This window comes from Lynx rufus, unplaced genomic scaffold, assembly GCF_022079265.1.
Source record: "Lynx rufus isolate CCGP_SWC_20201006 ecotype Redwood Valley unplaced genomic scaffold, mLynRuf1.p SCAF_16, whole genome shotgun sequence".
Classification (NCBI taxonomy): domain Eukaryota; kingdom Metazoa; phylum Chordata; class Mammalia; order Carnivora; family Felidae; genus Lynx; species Lynx rufus.
In genome coordinates this window covers 9,564,862-9,584,283 of record NW_025814830.1, presented here as the reverse complement: position 1 = coordinate 9,584,283, position 19,422 = coordinate 9,564,862, and the positions used below count along the sequence as shown (strand labels likewise).

Below are 19,422 nucleotides of genomic sequence, written 5' to 3'. Positions count from 1 at the left end.
CTAACAATCTGGCCCCTCCCACTCCCGCCTCGCAAATCCTGGAAATCCATTGGAGATTAGAGAAGAGCGGGCGGGCCTTGGCCTGGGCTCGTCCTACCCGAGGCCCCCGGGCCCTAAAGGCCTGAGGCTCTGGTCAGGTTGCCCTCTTCTTTGCCTGTTACATAAAAAACTAAGATGAGGCTATAAGAGTACTTTTGGCAAGCTAGATTGTTTTGTCCACTCATACCCGTGTCCAGGAGGCCGAAGAACTAGTAGGTTGTGGCTTCTTGGGAGGATGGGGCTAACATTTGAATCAGGTTCATAAAGGGGCAGCCTCAGTCTAAGAGGGGAGAGGGGCGGATCGCTGAGGAGTTGTTAGCGAAGATGGCGGTGGCGGCTGCTGCGGCGAAGCTCCGGGGCTCAGGTCGAGGCTTGGGCCAGGCTGGCGTCCTGCTCCTGCGGCGGCTTGGTGCTCGGGGGCTGGCTAGATATGTGAGTTCCCGGGGCACTGGGAGCTTTCCCCAAGTGAGAGTAGGGATGTCAACGCCGATTTTAGGGTGTCAGGTCTGTGCAGGGAGCGAAGGAAGGGCTGTCACAGAATGGAAAAGGTCTGGAACTACTCGGAGAGGACACTCGGGAACAACTTCCTCAGGAGAGGAATAGCGAGGCAGCTCCATTGTGGGCCCCGAGGAAGGGAGACAACTTGGAGAGAGGGAGTGGGTTCCTCATTAGTTGCCACCCATCCCCACCGGAGGCCGCTTGGAGGGGCACGGGAGGAAGGCGAGACGTTTCTTCGCAGGCATTAGAGAGTGAAACTGCCCGAGGAAGACACTTTCTTCTCGGTAAGGATCCCCCTTCCCCCTTCCTAAAGGAGGAAAGAGATCAGGTCCCCCAGCGCGGGCTTTTATAGTTCTCTTCATTTCCCTATTCCTTTACTACTGTTCTGATTTTAGAATGAATTGCGTAACAAAGTCTTTTGATCCTGTGTCCTTGATCTAATGCCAGAACAGGAACCTTGTCCGTTTTTGTCACTCAACACAGGAGACCAGGCAATCAATAAAATTTTGCCGGATTAACTAAGGGAGAAGAGGAGGGAGAGAGGTCCAGACAGGACACCCCCTTGCCCAACTGAGTCGCAGTTGAGAAATGCCTCAATTCTTTTCAAAAGGGTTAGAATCCCTTTGGGTTGATGCTGCTGACAGTAAGTTCACACAGCAGAGATCTAGCTGGAAGCCCGTTTAGAGGGAGAGAGGCATTGGGCTGCGGAAGAGCCATGCACTAAAATTTCACAGATAGAGTAATGTTTCAGAAAGTGAGTTCATATTCCTAGTCACAGCTTTCCAGCTGTGTGGTCTTGGGCAAAAGACTGCTCCTCTGGATCTCTCCAAGGGGATGCATTTCCCCCTTTCTAAAATGCTAACAGTGACCACCTCATAGGGTTGTAGTAAAAATCAAATGTGTCAAGTGCTAAGACCTGGACCTGGTATTTGATAAGGGCAATAGCAATGTTGGTCACTGTGGAAAGTGAGGGTGGAGGGAAGGGACAGAAACTGACCTTGGCGACCAGGAGAAGAAAGGAGGTGACCTTGGCAGGACCTGGGTTGGTGAGGGCCCTTGGAGGGAAATCTATCAAGATCTTGTGGGGTTGGGTCTGACCCCCTGATCCCTAATCCTTTAGTTTCTAAAGGAAGATAAAATCTGTGGGAAGACCCTTCAGGTAGGAGGAGGGTGAAGAGGATGGGCCAGGGGTGAGGGAGGGGACATAGACTGGAAATGGAGTCACTTGAAGCAGGTAATTCTGAAAGGGCTGCTGGAGCAGGCTGGGGGTGGGGCAGCCTCCTGCCTTTGGGCTATTCTTTGTGGCCTTTTTTTTTTTTTTTTTTTTTTTTTTCCTGAGCAATCAGATCTGCAGGGCTGATCTCAGTCCAAATAGTCCATTGGCTGGCAGTGGGGAGGATTGGGGCAGAAAGTAGGGAAAGGTCATTTATGGCTGATTAAATCTTCCTTCCAGGTTCAGTCTCCCTGCTACCTTTCTCTCTTGACTCCCCTTCTTTATTTTGTGGGGGTATAATAGGATGGGGGATTTTTTTGGAGCAGCTCTTTCAGAGTACCTACTTTTTTTTTTTTTTAAGTTTATTTTCATTTTGAGAGAGAGAGTGGGAGCAGGAGAGGGGCAGAGCGGGAGAGCGAGAAACCCAGACAGGCTCCCATACCGTCAGTGTGGAGCCTGATGCGGGGCTCGAACCCACAAACCGTGATATCGTGACCTGAGTGGAAACCAAGAGTCGGACGCTTTTAGAGTTCCTGTTTGTTCTCCCCCACTTTTATTTCTCCCACTTGCTTTTTTTTTTTCTTCCTAAAAATAAAAAGGAGCCTTTTTTGAGTGGAGGGAAGGAGTAGGAGCATTTAGTTAAGGAAAATTGTAGACCCGGAGCTGTCCACTAGAACATTTTGCGATGATGACCGTGTTCTAGATCTGTGCTGTCCAGTACAGTAGCTGCTGACTACACATGGCTACTGAGCACTCAGAATGTGGTTAGTGTGGCTCAGGAACTGAAGTTTTCATTTAATTTTCATCAGTCTAAATAGCCACACGTGGCTGGTGGCTGCCATCTTGGGTGGTGCAGTCTTTGCGGATCAAGGCAGATCCCAGGGATAGTGGTTTGGGGGAAGGTTGAAAGGCTGTGTTGTAGTGGATGGATGGGTCGTGGGGCAGCCTGGGTTCGGAGAAAGGCTGGGGCTGCCTGACTTCCATCTCTGCCTTCTTGCCTCTCCTTTCACCATGTTCTTGACTGAACACCCCGTTGCTCGGGAGGTGTCTGCCTGATTCTCCCTCCCTTCCCCCTGCAGTTGACAGCCGGTGTTTTAGTGCTCAGGGAAAAGAGGAGAGAGGCAACTTAATTGTCAGGGAGTTCTGAGTTGGTTTCTCAGCCACCACCCCAAGAAGCAAGTGGGACCCTGTCCAAGTCATTTCACTTCTCTGAGCATAGCAAGTGGGGTGACTGGAGTCTCTACTCTTGGAAGTCAGGGGGCACCTCGAGCTCAGTCTCTGTGAATTGCCAGGGATGTTGTTTCTCTGACCCCGCTGTCCGGGGGCAGCCTGTTGGGGACTCCAGTGCTCTAGTGCCCTGTGCAATATCTCCCAAGTGGCGGTGCCCCGTGTGTGTTGAGGCATGAATGGAGATGGTCATTACTGGTCTTCTGACCGTATGGGTCCATCTCCTTCTTGGCTGGTGTCTTGAGCTCCACCCCCCTCCCCGGATTCTTTTTCCACATCAGGAAGCCCTTCGTGGTTTACACTACCAAACCGTTATTATACGTAATACAGTCACATGCCAAGGTATTGGTAGTTTTCTCCTGACATGAGTGGGGAAACTGAGGCTCACGGGGTGAGGTCTGAACTTGGAGTTCAGGACTCTAAAGCCCCGTTTCTCCTCACAGTACCAGGCTGCCCGGAGAAGCGATTGGGCTTCGGTTTAAGTCTTGCAGTATCCTGCTCCATCTGGTCTTGGCACGTGTCCCCAGCTTCTGCCTGGGGCCCTTGGGTCTGGTGAGGTGCTGGTGTGGAGGCGCCAGCCTCAGCCCCCCGTGCCCTTCCCTCCCTGCGCCTCAGCCCCACTGGCCCTTTTTCCCTCCTGTGGATGAGCTCCTTCCACCTGAAGGCCTTTGTAGGACGATGGTCCTTCGATGTCGGCTGACAGGCCCCTTCCTCGGAGAAGCTTTCCTGGCCCCAACACCAGTGTCCATCTGTAAAATGGGGCAGCGGCAGTACTTCCCTCAGAGAGATGGGAAGGTGAAAGGAAGTGGTTCCTAGGAAGCAGTTACCACATTTCCCAAGCACTCAGTAAGGTCTCAGGAAATGGGGGCTGTAATTTTTCTCCAGGGACAGTAAATCTGGTATGGTCAGGAAAGGATGGCCTCCCTCAGGGCCTTCCACTTGCAGTGCCTCGGGGGGCATAGTGCTGCTAAAGCCCCTGGGTTTGGGGGGGCCCTGGCTACCCTCGATACAGAGGACTCGGTTAACCGGCACCATCCACAAAACCTTCCACGGCTGGACCCCACCTTTCTCTCCAGCCTCCTCAGGCAGCTGTAGTCAGGCTGGCTGGCTTCGCATGCTGACATCACCCCTCACGATCTCCCTGCCCTTAGACGAGTCACTGAACCCCCCTGAGCCTCAGGGCCACCCCTGTTGTACTGAGGTGAGACAATAGTGCCTGCCTCACCGGGTGGTGCGGAGAGCATATAGGCACCAGGAAGTGTTTTGCGTGGCCCCGACTTAGCTGTTGTTACTAACGAGTTACTGTTATTAACGTGCTGCAGCCTTACTGGTCCCCAGGGTCCCACACTGCCAGGCTCTCCCCTCTTGCCTCAGCCTTGGTAGTTCCCGGGGACTGACACCTTCCTCCCCCTAGCCTCTGCCTGGCTCACCCCTGCTGGTCCAGCAGGTTGGCGTGACTCCCCTTCTCCAGAAAGCTTTTCCTCATGTGCCCTCTGATGCTGGTAGCAAAAGTTCCCCCCTAGAGCCATAGCGGGTGCTCTGTACCCATGTCACCCCAGACCTGTGGTAGTAATTCTTGTCATTTCCACAAGGGGACGCAGGTTCAGGGAGCCAAGGTGACGCCGCTGGAAAGGGAGAGAGGCCCTCATGCTACCCTGCCGTGTGGCTGACCACCAGTCTGTCCTGCCCCCAGTTGTCACCTGTGTGTTCAGTGTTGTCACCCATCTCACTCTCTCATCTCCAGCCTGTACAGGGCCCCGCGTGGACTATTTGGTAGCTACCTGCTGGACAATAGCGATCATCAGATATGCTTGTTAGCTGCTCGTGATTGCTGAGTGTTTGTTATGTGCCGGGCACTGGGCTGAACACTCCGCACACATTGACTCGTTTAATCCTCCTGGTGACCCTTGAGATAGTTACTCATCCCACTGTTCATGGAAGAGGAAACAGGCTCAGGGAGCTTTAGGTACACAGCCAGGAGGCAGCAGTCTACTCCGCTGGGAGTCTTTTTTTTTTTAATTTTTTTTTTTCAACGTTTATTTATTTTTGGGACAGAGAGAGACAGAGCATGAACGGGGGAGGGGCAGAGAGAGAGGGAGACACGGAATCAGAAACAGGCTCCAGGCTCTGAGCCATCAGCCCAGAGCCTGATGCGGGGCTCGAACTCCCGGACCGGGAGATCGTGACCTGGCTGAAGTCGGACGCTTAACCGACTGCGCCACCCAGGCGCCCCTGGGAGTCTTAACCTTAGCCTTGGTGCCAGAGGGAGTGGCTCCATGGGGGCACCCCAGTACCTGCAGGGCAGACCGGACCACCCAGAGCTGGCCTGTTTCCAGTGTGGTGGGAGGGGATGTGGCAGCAAGGCTTGGTAGCCTCTGCCATTGTCAGTTACTGGCCACCGGCACAAACCCACCCCTGCCCCCGCCAAAATCTGAGGAAAAAGTAGGTGGAGTCACATCCTTCCTTTGGCGTTTTACCACCCCTCCCATGGATTGCATTTCCTTGTGGCTGGCCTCTCACCCAGTCAGCTCAGTAACCCTGGGGTAGGTACTCCAGCATCTCCTCGGGCCCAGGAAGGAAGGTCCCCCTCCCCCAAGCCCGCAAGGCCCCAGTCCAGAGTGGGGGTGCGCCGGGGTGCCCTGATGGCGGCTCTCCAGCCTCTGGAGGCAGGCAGAGTCCTGTCCTAACAGCCCAGTCTGTTCTCAGCCTGTAACCCTGTCCTCTGCCCCCTGTGGGCCCCTCACCTAAAGCCCTCCTCTTCTGTGGTCTGTCTGCTGCTATGGTCCTGTTCGCGGTGCTGCCCATCCTTCGCTCCAGCTCTTCCCAAAGTGCCGGCCACTTTGTGTTCCCCGTTTCCTACCTGTCAGATTTGGGTTTTTTCCCTTTCTACCAAGCTCATAATGTGTCCCAGGCCTGTGCTGAGCCCTTTGTGTGTCTCATCTCAGGAACTTTTCACAACAGCCCCATGCAGCCTTCTTACAGATGAGGAACCTCGCAGGGACAGTGTGTTTTGCGTAGAGCCACTGGGCAAGCTAAGATACTGGCACCCAGGTCGGTCAGCCTCCAAAGCCCGTGAACGTAACCGCTCATTCATCCGTCCCTTCAATAATGGCCTGTTGAGTGCCTGCTGTGTAAACCAACCCAGACACGCTCCCCGCCCTCCGGGAGTTTGTGATTTGTGTGGGAGGCAGACAGTTGATCCTCTGGGTGGACGGAGAGGTCCGGCCTTGGGTGCTCAGCAGGGGGACGCCCGGGCTGCAAGCGCTCAGCTGCTTCCCCTGCGAGCGGAGGGGAAGTCTGCCATGCTGTTGGCAGGCCTGGACCTGCCCTGCCGTTGAGAGTGTAATTTCCTCTATTTCCTCACAACCATAAATGCAGATAAATGCACTGGTGCTCACGCTCCCCCGCTGGATCCTTGGATGCTTCTCCGCAATTAGAGGAGGAGGAGTGGGGGACACACTTGGGTGCACACGTGTGAGATCCAGCGCATGGCAAACTGGGTCATTCTTGTCTGGCTCCTCTTGGAGGTGAAGCCACAATCGCTAGCGGTCACGGGAAGTGAGCTGTAGATGGTGGAAACCGGGTCAGCTGTGGCTGTTGGGTTAGGAGCGTGGCTTGGGGGTCTGAATGCCTGCCCCGCCTGGGATGGAAGCCCGGTCTCGACTTACCCACTTTTAGCTCTGGTGCAGGTGATTTTACCTCCTTCAGTATCTCCGCTTCCTTAGTCCTCAAGGGCCACAGCAGAGCGTCTCTGCCTCAGACATGCGCTGAGGGCTCAGTGAGATTGTGGGCACAGAGCTCAGCTGGCAGCCCGCAGGTGCTTGGTAAAGGGGAGCAGCACATGGGGCGCCTGGGTGGCGCAGTCGGTTAAGCGTCCGACTTCAGCTCAGGTCACGATCTCGATCTCGCGGTCTGTGGGTTCGAGTCCCGCGTCAGGCTCTGGGCTGATGGCTCAGAGCCTGGAGCCTGCTTCCGATTCTGTGTCTCCCTCTCTCTCTGCCCCTCCCCCGTTCATGCTCTGTCTCTCTCTGTCCCAAAAATAAATAAACGTTGAAAAAAAAAATTAAAAAAAAAAAAAAAGGGGAGCAGCACCAAGACGAGAGACCAGTTCACGGCTGCCCAGCTCCAGAGCTGAGAAGTGGGGTGGGCTCTCACCCTGCAGTGCCTGAGGCTTCTCATGGCCTTTTCCAGGCCTTTCCCAGCCCGCTGAGGAGGTGGTACGCCCCCCACCAGCCACTCTGAACTCCTTCTAGGTTCCGCAAGCGACACGCAAGTGACAGGCCATCCCTCACGTCCTGCCTTTTGCGTGTTCTGTGCCCCCGGCCTCTGGTGCTCTTGCCCTGACTCCTAGCTGTCCTCCAGCTCTCCTGCTTTCATGCTGCTTCCTCAGAGAAGCCTGGCTCCTTTCCATTCTGCCGCACTCAAGGCTTCTCCTGGGCGAATACGACTCAGCCTCAGCTGTACTTGTTCAGCAGCTGTCTTCCCTGCTGGGCAGCAGTGACAGATGTCTGACTTCTCTAAGGTCCCCCAAACCTAGTACAGGGCTTGGAACAAAGCAGGTGCTCAAATATTTGTTGAATGAGTCAGTCTGGGCCTGGAGGGTGGGGGTTAGGACTGGAATGGAGAGGCCACTGAAGCATGGAAGTTGGCGGGCAGCGGGGGTGGGGAGACATTCTAGTAAAGAGCCAAGTGTAGTCATGTGGTGGTCGAAGTGATAATCCATACTTGTCTGAGTGTTTGCTGTACGACTTACAAGTGTGCAAGTACTGTTTCATGTGCATGATCTCACCTGAGCCTCATGACATGTCTGTGAGGTCGCCTCCCTTTTACAGATGGAAAGGGAGAGAGGTGCAAAAGGGAAGTCGCTTTCCTGTGGTCGCCCAGCAAAGGGTTTGAACCCAGGCAGGCTGACACTTCAGAGCTCACAGACTTACTCAATTCTGGGTGGCTGCCTGCTTGTACAGGGTCAGCGAAGAGCCTGTCTGGCTGATTCAAGGGTGCTGGGGGAGGGTGTGCCTGCGATGCCTGCGATGGCGGTGGGAGATTGAGAGAGGGTATATCTGGCCAGACTGGGGAGGCCTTGAATGCCAGGGTGAAGCGTCTGGGCCTCTGATGTAACAGCTGCCAGTTCTTGATCTGCCGGCTACTTTATTGGACCATTTAGTGTTTACAACTACCCTGTGGGTTAGATGTTATTTTCGCCCCAGTTTTACAGATGAGGAACTGAGACATAAAGAAGTTCTAGTAACTTGCCCAAGGTCATACATCGAGAAAGTGGCAGAGCTGGGATCTGTACCCTGTGCATCAGGCCCCAGGGTCCTCTGGGGCCTGCCCATACTGCCTGCCTCTATGAGGTTGAGCCAGGGGAACCTCTGCTGCTCCTGACATGGGTCTCCCCACCCTCACCCTCACCCTCACCCTCCTCTCTCCCCAGCACCCCCAGAGGCAGGAGCAGCAGCACTTTCCATCCCTGGATGACAAGCCCCAGTTCCCCGGGGCCTCGGCGGAGTTTGTAGACAAGCTAGAATTCATCCAGCCCAATGTCATCTCTGGGATCCCCGTCTATCGCGTCATGGACCGGCAGGGCCAGATCATCAACCCCAGCGAGGATCCCCACGTGAGAGGCCCCCTCCTTCCCACCCTGTGCCTCCCACACCCAGGCCCCTTGTCCATCTCCTCTCTGGTCCCACCTGGCCTACATCTGTCTGTGCCTCCACCTGCAGCTGCCCCAGGAGACGGTGCTCAAGTTCTACAAGAGCATGACTCTGCTCAACACCATGGACCGCATCCTCTACGAGTCCCAGCGGCAGGTGCGTGGAGACAGGCTGGGGAGGGAGGCTTGGAATTACCTGAGGTCGCCCTGCCTGTGTTCGGGCCAGAAGATAACTCCCAAGGAGGAGAGGGTAGAATGGAGATCCTTTGTCTTGGAGTCCTTAAAGTTGTTGGAGTTCTCTCTTGGTGTTCTGGAGGGAGAGTGTGGGAAGGGTACTGCCCACGGGCAGAAGGATGGACCAGATCACTAAAAATATCTCCTGTGCACCTGGCTGGTGGCCTGGCTGTGCCAAGAGAGTACAGGCAGAGAGTACCTGATGGGCCTTCCCCTTGGGAGCTCACAGCCCTGAGAAACAGGGTGACCCTCTGTGCTTCCTGGTTTGCCTGTGTCAGATGTGCCGTGAGCCTCAGCAGTGTTTGTGTCAGTGGGCAGAGACCCAATCAAAGCGGTGTTAACAAAGAGGCAATTTATTGACTCAAATAATTTCCAAGTTCAGAAGGTCTGGTTTCAGGCACAGCTGGATCCAGGGGCCTCGATGTTCTCAGACCCATTTCTTTTCTCCCAGTGTCTTTTCTACTCTCTTTCACCCTGGCTTCCTTCATTATTAGGCAGCAGTCGTTTCTGAAGGTTTAGGCTTGAGGAGAAGTGGCAGAGAAGGGATCAGGGGGTGGGCTCTGGAGCAGGACTGTGCAACCAACGTCTTCATTCTGTCACTCTGTGGCTCTGCGGCCCTGGGAAAGTTGCTTAATCTGTCAGGTCTTCAGTTTTCTCGTCTGTACTTACTTCATGCCATTGGCTTAAGGATTGACAGTGGCACATGTGATGGCCTTAAAAAGAGTGAAACTGACGTTCAGCCAGCACTCAGTAAATATTAGCTTTATCGTATATCATAACCCTGTTTATCATAACCCTGTCAGCCTCACAATGATTATCCTCTCTGCTGAGCAGTGGAAAGAGAGTGTCTGCTTCCTAATGTTCCAGCAAAAGTCCAGGGCCTATGCTCACTGTCCGGGCTTTGGTCACAGACCCTGCCTTCAACCAGTCCCCAGCCAGGAGGACCATGCTCTCATCCCCAGGAACCAAGTGAAGAGAGCAGTGGAATCCGTCCTTCCCAGGGCTCTGGGGTTCCTGTTGGAAAGGGGGAGAAGAATGGTGGGTGGTGGGCCTTTGTGCTGGGTCAGGGGTAGGGGTGGGCTTGAGAGCCTGCATTTATGTTAAGCCCCCAGGCCATCCCCCTGTGGACTAAAGCATAAGGCCCACTGTTCTGTAGGACAGGACCGAGCAGACTCTCCCACTCTCCCACTCACAGGGCACTGGGTATGGGTTCTCCAAGGCAGGGTAGTAAGTACCTTTGCCCTGAAACCTGCCCAGAAATTTCCCTGGGCTCCCCCAGCCCACAGGGTCAGGTCTGGCCCTTCCTGTTCCACTGTGGCCTCGCTCCCTCTCTGCTCCCCTCTCCACAGCCTTACCGCCGGGCCAGGCCATCCCTCCCCTGCCTCAACGTGCCTGGGTCCCTTCATGCCTGTGTGGGCTACATAAACAGGGGCTTTGGAATCCAGTGGATGTGGGTCCAATCAGAGGTGTGACTTTGGGCAGGAGATTTTTCTTGTCTTTGCCTTAGTTTCTTCAGTATATTAAAAAGGGGGGATGGCGAGGTTGGGGCTATCAATCCTCACTTCTGTGAGGCCCAGCGCATAAAGCCCCTTGGCCATTGACTGCCACAGAGGAGGCCTCAGTAAGATCAACTCACCCGTCAAGGCTCAGCTTGTGCTAGCTAGGCTTCCGTTGAGCTGTAAGTACCAGACCTCCCCAGGCCCCTCCCACCCCAGTCCCAACAAAAACAAATGCAGTAGTTTACACAGATTGCTAGGTTTTCCATCTTGCATCAAAGAAGTCTAAAAACAGGTGGTCTGGGGCTGGTATGGTGGCACCATGATGTCACTGGATACCCAGCTTTGGCTTCTAGGGCCCTTCATGATCCAAGTAGCCACTGGAGCTCCCTCCATCCCACCTCGTTCTAGGCAGGAAGTGGAAGGAAAGTGACAGGTCAGACGTGGCGTATCTCAGCTGTCTTCCCATACCCACCTTTCTAGAACTTTGCAGGCAGCCCCACCCAGTAGCATCTGACACTGCATAGGTTGCTCTCAGCTGCAAGGAGGCCACACTGTGGTCTCTTCATCTGGGTGGTTGCTGCCTGTGGAATGAGATCTCTGTTAACAAACAGGAAGAGGGATAGGATACTGGGTAGGCAACCAGCGACCTCTGCCACTCGCCAGGCCCTGTTTTCCTGGATGGGAGGGTGCGCAGGCTCCTCCCCACACCACCCTTGACAGCCCTCCCAGGCCTTCAGCACCCAGCATCTGCCCACTTGGCTCTGGGAGGCCCATTAACTTTTAATTGGCTCCCCACTTAGAAGAAAGCAGTAGCACTATTCATCTATTCTCCCGCCATGACAGGAAGCCAGGCCTGCAGAACGCATGAGGACTGGGCGGTGGCCGTCCCTCGCGTCCCGGCGTGAGCTCTTTCACTTTACACGTGGTCCTGGGGAGCTCAGTTCTGTCTGTGTGCCAGGGGTGCCCCAGATCGCCAGCCAGACTCTACCTCGTAGCCCCAGATCTACTTGGCTTCTTGCCTGGGATGTCCCACACCAAATTCAGCCTGTCCAGACATGACCTCGGCTTCTTCCTCCCTCAGGCCATTTCTCGGTGGAGGTTGCCGCCACCCACCATTTGCCCAAACCAGAGACCTGCATCTCATCCCTGCTCCTTTCTCTCCACCCCGCCAGCACTTTCTCCTGTCTCATTTACCCTAGAAATCCATTCTGCTGCTCAGCACCGTGTCAGGAAGCCAGACTTCCTACCTTTCTGCTCCCCCATCGTGGGCGAGTTGGCTTTCATTCTGCACTTATTGCCTCATTTTCGCAAGACGGCTGCCACAGGTCTGGCCTCATGGCCGTGTGCAGGGCGGGAAGAAGGCCTGGCTCTAGCTCCCGTGGGTCCTTTTGTCGAGAAAGCAAAAGCAGACTTCTTAAGTCTCTGGCTAGATCTGTGTCCCGTGGTCACCTCTGTAGGGGAGATTGGGAGCCTGGCTTTTCCAGGCTCTAGGGTTGGGGGGCCCAGGAGAAAGGAGCCGGCCAGGGCATCGGTGTGGCCAGCCTGTAGGGTCTGTCGCTCCCTGGCACTCTGACTCTGCTTCTTAAGGCTCGCCCAGCAGCTCCTCTGCCTGCCCCCTGCCCCTCCCGGGCCACCGCCCCCTCTGGCCTGGCTGGCTGCACTCCGTCCTGTCTCCACCATCCGTTTTCCACATGGCAGCCAGAGAGACCTTTCTAAAATGTTGCTCCCTTGAGAAGAACCGTGGGTACAGTTCTCAGGGTAAAGTCCAGGATGCGGATCATTCACTATGGTCCTGGGCACTGCCTCTCCCTGTTGGTCTGTCCCCACCCCCTCCCACTTTCTGCCCCAGCCATTCTGGCCTCATGGCCTTTACTGTTCCCTCTGCCTGGAAACCTCACCTTTGCTCGGCTCAGGCATTTGACCCCGAGGCCCCTCTGTGGTGAGCCAGACAACCGGCTTGGCCTCCTGTCGCATGGCCCTGTTGCTCTGGCTTCAAGCAGTCTGGCCGTCCCTCCAGGAAGACAGGAACTCCGACCTGTCCTGGCCCAGGAAGTGTGAGGTGATTAATGAAGTCTCCAGAAGTTGGTCAGTTATCTGGATGGTTCCCTGTCATTGCCCAGCATAACTGAGCCCGGGCCTCCGGGCCCTCCTGCACCCCCAGGGCCGGATCTCCTTCTACATGACCAACTATGGCGAGGAGGGGACACATGTGGGGAGTGCGGCAGCGCTGGACAGCACGGACCTGGTGTTTGGCCAGTACCGAGAGGCAGGTATGTCTGCCCTGCGGAGCAGATGCTGGGGCCCTGGGTCTGTGGTCCCCATGGAGGCGAGTCAGGCCCAGTCCCTCCCGGTGGGAAGGCGAGGCCCACGTTAGCTACCCTGTGTGCTCTTCCAGGAGCAGCGTGATGCCAGGGAGGTCTAAGGAGCCGGAGGAAGAGCTTTCTGAGCAGGAATGAGCCAAGCCAGGGGCAGGAGTTTGTGGGGCTGTCTGGAGTCCAGGCAGTGTTGTAGTGAAGAGCCCGTGCTCCCGACCGCTCCGTGCTCTGCTGGTTACCAGCTAGCAGATTTGGGGCAAGTTGCTTCTCTTCTGGGAGCCTCCATTTTCTGGTCTCCAACGCGGAGTTAATGACGGTACTGCCACCCCTGCCCTGAGGGATACAAGCAGTGTGCAGTGAGGGCGGCCTGGCTACAGGTGGACACGCACAGGGACCCCTGTCCACGGCACGGGACTCTCTTGGCCTCTCCAGGCTCTGTGTCCTTCAGGGAGCAGAGCAGATGGGAGGGCCTGGAAGTGCCAGCCAGGAGCTGGCACCCTTCTGAGCGAGTGAGTGACAGGACGGAAGGAGCTGAGATGAGGTTGTGAAGCACCCTCACGGGGTGAGGCCCCTGAGGAAGGTCCCGCCTGGACAGCGGCAGGGGGTGCGTGCTCAGTGGGGAGGGAGCCACACAGACCTGCACCCGGTCCCGCCTCTCTCAGTCCCCACCTGGAGGTGGGGAGAACGAGGATGCTCACAACAATAGCTGACCCTCACTGGGGTCTTAAAGGCCAAGGTGCTGTTCCACGTGCGGGAAGCAGTGGAGGCTCGACCTCATTTCACCTGCCCCGACCCCACTGCAGGAAGGAGTCCCCCGGCAGCCGTGTCTCCTGTCTGTGCCAGGGCGTAGGAAGCCGAAGAGGCTGAGTCCCCGTGCCCAGGCCACACGCCTCCTGAGGAGGGGAGCAGGGGTCTCCCGGAGTCAGCCCTCGCTCCTCCGCCCCGGCGCTGCCCCCCGTGGTGCTGCCCACGCAGGGCTGTCTGGTATAAACCAAGGGTGCGTGTGGTGTGCGGACCGTGGCACCGGGCTCATAAAAAGGATCTCAGAGGCGGCACGTGTCCGTCTAGCGCAGTAACTGCCACTGGACCTGGGGTTTCCTGGTGCGGAACCACCTGGGCCCAGGAATCTGGATTCGCACTTCCCGCTGGCTCCTGCCCCAGACTGCGGGTGCTCCCGGGGTGGACTGTGGACCCTGGATCACGCTGTGGGGAAGCCCCCCGCCACACACAGCCCCCTTTTTCTGCTTCAGCGGAGCGCCTCCTCTTTGATCTGTTTTAGGTACAGCGTGGCCACACTGGGTGTGAATTTGTGTTGTGTGACAGAATCCCACATCCAGTTACGTGAAAGGTGAAGGCTGAAGTCTTCCCAAATACCCTCACCCCAACTCTCATTTTGGGGGGCGTACTTGGCAGAGCTGGTTGTCCGGGCCACAGTCACCGTGTCTCGACGGTGGCTCCCCGTTAGCAGATAAACAGACAAGCCCCCCGCCGCCCTTCCTCAGGCTCCGTGCTGAAGTGTGAGCCATGTGCCATACTAGCGCTCCAGCCCGCCGGTTATGGGAGCTCTGCCTACCTCAGTGTCCTCATCTGTAAATGGGGAGAATAACCCCACTTCCCTCGGAGGGTTGTCGGGAGGATCGATCAAGTTAATGTCTGAAAAGTGCTCCGAATAAAGGCACTTGGCACCAAATATTATATTCACGTGGCAGTTATTTGGGGAAGGTGTGCTTAACGCTGCACAAAATGTGACTCCCGTGGTATGTGATCCCCAGTAAGTTGTCAGAGGAAGAAAGGGTTCTGCAGTAAAGAAGAAGATTCGGAAATGCATGTACCACCTCTGCTCTGTAATGCTCAGGTTCTGGGTGCTTCCAGGGAGGTCCTTGATCCCCAGGGCTGCCCCTCAGGTGTGGGTGTGACAATCATTCCCCTTTTCAGGCGCCAGAGTGGGTCGTTGCTCATCCCAGGGCCATCTCCACCCGCTCCTGTCCTCTGAGTTAGCAGTCAAGGCCCCCTTCACCCAGAGCGGTTCCGTTTGGTGGTGAGGTTTTGTTGGAAGAAAGGATTTTACAGCCATAAACATGTTTGAGTATTGGCTCTTTAGTTCAGAAGTTGTGACCTAGTGTGACAAATAGTATTATTTGGCTCGTATGACAATTTATCAAGTAATTTTATTAGTTGAAACATAAAAATCAGGTAGTTTCTCCTTAAAAAAAAAATAAAAGTAAGCCAGATTTTGCCTTCTTTTGAAGAACTGGGCCATCTGGCTTCCCTGAGCAGTAGTCAGATGGTCAGAACAGTGGCCTCCCTTTTGGGACAGGCCTGTGCTTTTTTGTCCGCTCACCTGCCTGGTCCCCATGAGCATTCGACTCTGCCTCCCCTGCTTGCGTCCATTTCCCTGACTGTCTTTATAGGGAGCAGGAGCCCGGGCAGGAAGGGCCGGTCTGCCCCCCACCCCGCCTGCAGGCTCACACGGCCTCCTCCTCGCCAGGTGTGCTAATGTACCGGGACTACCCCCTGGAGCTGTTCATGGCCCAGTGCTATGGCAACGCGAGCGACCTGGGCAAGGGGCGCCAGATGCCCGTGCACTATGGCTGCAAGGAGCGCCACTTCGTCACCATCTCCTCTCCGCTGGCCACGCAGATCCCGCAGGGTGAGGACTTGGCCCGGGCCTGGTACGCACAGACCAGCGTCGGACCCCTGTGCAAGCCCCAGCCCTTCTGCAGCCCTTGTGGGCGGCCTTCCGGTTGGTGCTGGGGTCGGAGCGCTGGTCCGGGCTGCAGACTTTCCAGATACTCTTCATCTGGTTGTCTTCAGAGGAGGGCTCCGGTTTGGCAGGTTTGAGCTGGCATGGCCACCACCCTCTTGATTCCCCAAACGTGTGCCTGTCCCGTTTGTCCGCTCAGCAACAAACAACACTGTGTGACTGAGTGGGCACCAGCTTCCTGCCAAAGCATCGTCTGGCAGGTAGCGAGAAGAGCAGGGACTCCGAGTGTGGATCTGTGGCGCCAGAGCTGGGTTCTTGACCCCAGCCCTGCTCTGCCTCACTCCTCCGAGCCTGACTCTCCTGAAGCTTACTCTGGAGGCCCATGGTGCCTAGAGTGGTCTGAGTTGCTTTTGTCAAAGGTGACAGCTGAGAAGCAGACCCCTCAGGGGCCAGGCCTGCACCCACACAGCACAGAGACCATGGGACCCAGCCTCACTCCCTGCCCTCTGGACCCTACAGTCTGGCCGAGGGCCAGGCTAGGCCGCGGCTCTCTGCTCCGAGGTGGCCAAGATACATGCGTTGGTGTGTCGGTGGGGCTTAGCAGTGGGCTGGTTGGCAGACCCGTCCAGATGTGTTGGCTCCTGGTGCTCTGTGTGAGGAGCGCGAGTGGGAAGTGGGCAGCGTGGCTCTGTGAGAGGAGGTGGCATGTTCCCTCCAGGTGGGCAGGGTTTCCGTAAGGCTGGGCCCTGGCCCTTGCCTTCCATTTGAGTACTGTTAAGCTGCCCAGCGGCCACACGTAGGAAGTCTCTGCTACGTGGGCACCATTCTAGGCACAGTGAGCCAGAGACAGAAACCTCAGTCCCGCTGGGGCTGACACCAGGGTAGAGGAAAGGAGACAAACAGTAAGCATGAAGGAGTAGCACGAGAAGTACATCGGGTGAGGAGTCCCGCAGGGACAACTAAAGCCAGAGGGAGTAGGTGTGAGGGAGGAAGGCCTGGGTTGCATCAGAGGTGACATTTCAGCACAGACTGCGGTGGGGGTAGGGGGAAGGGAGCCATGTGGGATCTTGAGGCAAGTGCCTGCTGGCCGGCCTGCTTGCTTGCGGGGCAGGTGTAAGAGAGGTCTGGAGGGGCTGGGGAGCTGCGGGGAGGGTGCAGATCCAGGGGAATCTGGGCCTTTGACTTTTGCCTGGAGCGGAAGGGGGGGCCGCAGGGGGCAGGGCGAGAGTTGCTGGGGTGGAATGTCAGCCTGGTTCACATTTTAACTGACCTCTGGCTGCCCCAGGGGAGCAGGTGGGAGCCAGCGGTGGGGTGGGGCGCCAGTGAGGAGGCTGCTGGGAGGCTGCAAGAGGTGACTGGGTGGGCCGTCTGCCCTGAACAGGTGGGAAGGGGTCAGATTCTAGCTGTGTTTTGAAGGTGGCAGTGGTGTGGGTAATGGCACATCTAGGAGTCAGAGAGGAGGCCGCCCAAGTGGAAGGACAGGGCAGCCCTCGGCTGAGAGGCCAGAGCCTGGTGGGGGGAGTGTGTGGCTCTGCCCCTGCTCAGCCCCCTCTCCCCCTGCAGCGGTGGGGGCGGCCTATGCGGCCAAGCGTGCCAACGCCAACAGAGTGGTCATCTGTTACTTCGGGGAGGGGGCGGCCAGCGAGGGGGATGCCCACGCCGGCTTCAACTTCGCCGCCACCCTCGAGTGCCCGGTCATCTTCTTCTGCCGGAACAACGGCTATGCCATCTCCACACCCACCTCTGAGCAGTACCGCGGGGACGGCATCGGTATGGGCCTGTGAGCTGCGCCCCCACCTGCTCTCATGCTCCCCCCCCTCCCCGCCCCACCCAGTCCTTTCCCTGTGGAGTCTGGCACAAGGGTGGTCGCAGGGACGCTGTTTTGCTTGCTCCCCTCTCCTTCCTCCCCCCTCCCCACTCTGTTCATCTGAGCCCTGGGGCCTGACCTGCCTCTGTCCCTACAGCTGCTCGAGGCCCGGGCTACGGCATCATGTCCATCCGCGTGGACGGCAACGATGTGTTTGCCGTGTACAACGCCACCAAGGAGGCCCGGCGGCGGGCGGTGGCTGAGAACCAGCCCTTCCTCATTGAGGCCATGACCTACAGGTGCCTGCCTCCTGTCCTCCTCCCTGCCTTGACAGCATCTGCCCTGCACTGGTCACTGCCCCAGAGCATGACCCCATCACCCACACTGGCTCCCCGTCCTTGCCTTTGTTCCAGTGCCGGCCCTTCTCCCCTAGTCCGCCCCCCTCCCTCCTGAACCCACACCAGGAGGCTTCAACCTGACCCTGGGCTCCCTCCCGCTGGCAGGATCGGGCACCACAGCACCAGTGACGACAGCTCGGCCTACCGCTCGGTGGACGAGGTCAATTACTGGGACAAGCAGGACCACCCCATCTCCCGGCTGCGGCACTACCTGCAGGGCCGAGGCTGGTGGGACGACGAGCAGGAGAAGGCCTGGAGAAAGCAGTCCCGCAAGAAGGTGGGGACCCCCCTCTGTTGGAACCCAGGCCCCGGTGCGGGGGGCGGGGGGATGTTCGGGGGTGGTGCCTGGGTGAAGAACTCTGGAGGGATGGAGAGGCTGGGTTTGGGGGACATTGAACTGGGAGACTTGGGGACAGCTCCAGGGATGTCTCTAAGCGTGGCCTGTGGCGTCAGGCTGCCTGGGCACATGCGTTTCTGCTGTGTCCTTGGTATGATGCCTGCCCTCCACGCCCTCCTATCTGAAGAGCGACACTGGGGTGTCGCTGTCAGAGGGTGATTAAGATTAGGTGACTTAATCCATGTGCACTGTGAGCGTCCCACTCGGGTCCAAGTGCCGCCCTCCTCGGCCTGGGTGTCTGGAGCCAGGGCCGTGTGCCCAGTGGTAAGGGCAGACCCTGGCCCGGGCCCTGAGGACATTGTCGTGGCGTACCCCCTCTTCTCCATGCCTCGGTTCCCTCCCCTCTGAGCTGCCTGCTGCCTGGTTCTGCCTGTGCCAAGAGGCTGAACCGATTCCTGTACTTCGTGCAGCGCCTGGTCTTGCCGGGGAGGGGAGGCCGGGGTTGGGGGATGTTGATGTGGCTGCTGGTTCTTAGCACTATTGGGTCTTCATCTCCTCCGTCGTCCAGATGGGAAGGCAGCGGCTCAGGGGGGGTTGACCCCTCAGTGGGGTCCCACAGGTCGGGGGTGGGGAGCCGGCTGCCTGTCTACTGTCGCACGTCCCTCCACAGGTGATGGAGGCCTTTGAGCAGGCGGAGCGGAAGCCGAAGCCCAACCCCAACCTGCTCTTCTCTGACGTGTACCAGGAGATGCCGGCCCAGCTTCGCAAGCAGCAGGAGTCCCTGGCCCGGCACCTCCAGGCCTACGGCGAGCACTACCCCCTGGACCACTTCGAGAAGTGAGGCCCGCTTGCCCCAGCCCACCCCCACCCACCTCAACTCCCCCGAGGGGCAGCCCCATTCTGGGGGGTGCCCAGGGAGCTGCAGGATGCCACCCTGCTTCCCCAGCCAGCCCCCTCTGAAATACTGGGGCCAGGACTCCAGCCAACCATCTCCACTCCTCCAGGCTGTTACCCTGGGTGGGGGTGGGGGGGGGCTCCGTCAGCCCCCTCCTCGCCTGTTACAGTGCCTTCTCCCAGGGGCTGGGCCAGGACGCCTCCAGGACTAGAAGCCCCTCTGGGGTGGGCGTGGCGGGTCAGCCTGTGGAAGTCACTCCCTCAAAGTGAGAGGTGGTCAGCAGGTGGCCAATAAACTCTCTGTGTTTGGCTCTGTGCCACTGCTGGTCTGTTTCCTGGAGTTTGGGAGGTGGGAGGAGAGCCCAGCATGACTAGTTTGGGACCTTGTTTCTCCATTCTAGATAAAGAAGGCCAGGCTGTTGAGATATCTACTTCCCCCGGAAACTTTAGCAAGCGGAGGGTCCGTATCCGCAGACAGGGTGGGGGTGGGGTCCTCCAGAGATGGTCTCTTGTTCTCCCCTAGATGGGACAAGACTGCTGTTCAGCAAAGTGACCATGAGGCTGGCAGAGCTGGCCCTGCCCGGTACGGGTGGGGAGGGGTCCA

At 57.4% G+C, this 19,422-nt stretch overlaps 1 protein-coding gene across 1 annotated transcript; it reads left to right on the top strand.

Moving 5' to 3' along the window:
* The first annotated feature begins 356 nt into the window (after nucleotides 1–356).
* Nucleotides 357–19,138, top strand: BCKDHA (branched chain keto acid dehydrogenase E1 subunit alpha). Its single transcript, XM_047077991.1, has 9 exons — nucleotides 357–471; nucleotides 8,412–8,594; nucleotides 8,701–8,787; nucleotides 12,525–12,633; nucleotides 15,167–15,328; nucleotides 16,946–17,152; nucleotides 17,347–17,488; nucleotides 17,693–17,864; nucleotides 18,595–19,138. Exons 1-9 carry the CDS (start codon nucleotides 364–366, stop codon nucleotides 18,763–18,765), a joined length of 1,341 nt encoding a protein of 446 aa, XP_046933947.1. The 5' UTR covers nucleotides 357–363; the 3' UTR covers nucleotides 18,766–19,138.
* The last annotated feature ends 284 nt before the right edge of the window (nucleotides 19,139–19,422 follow it).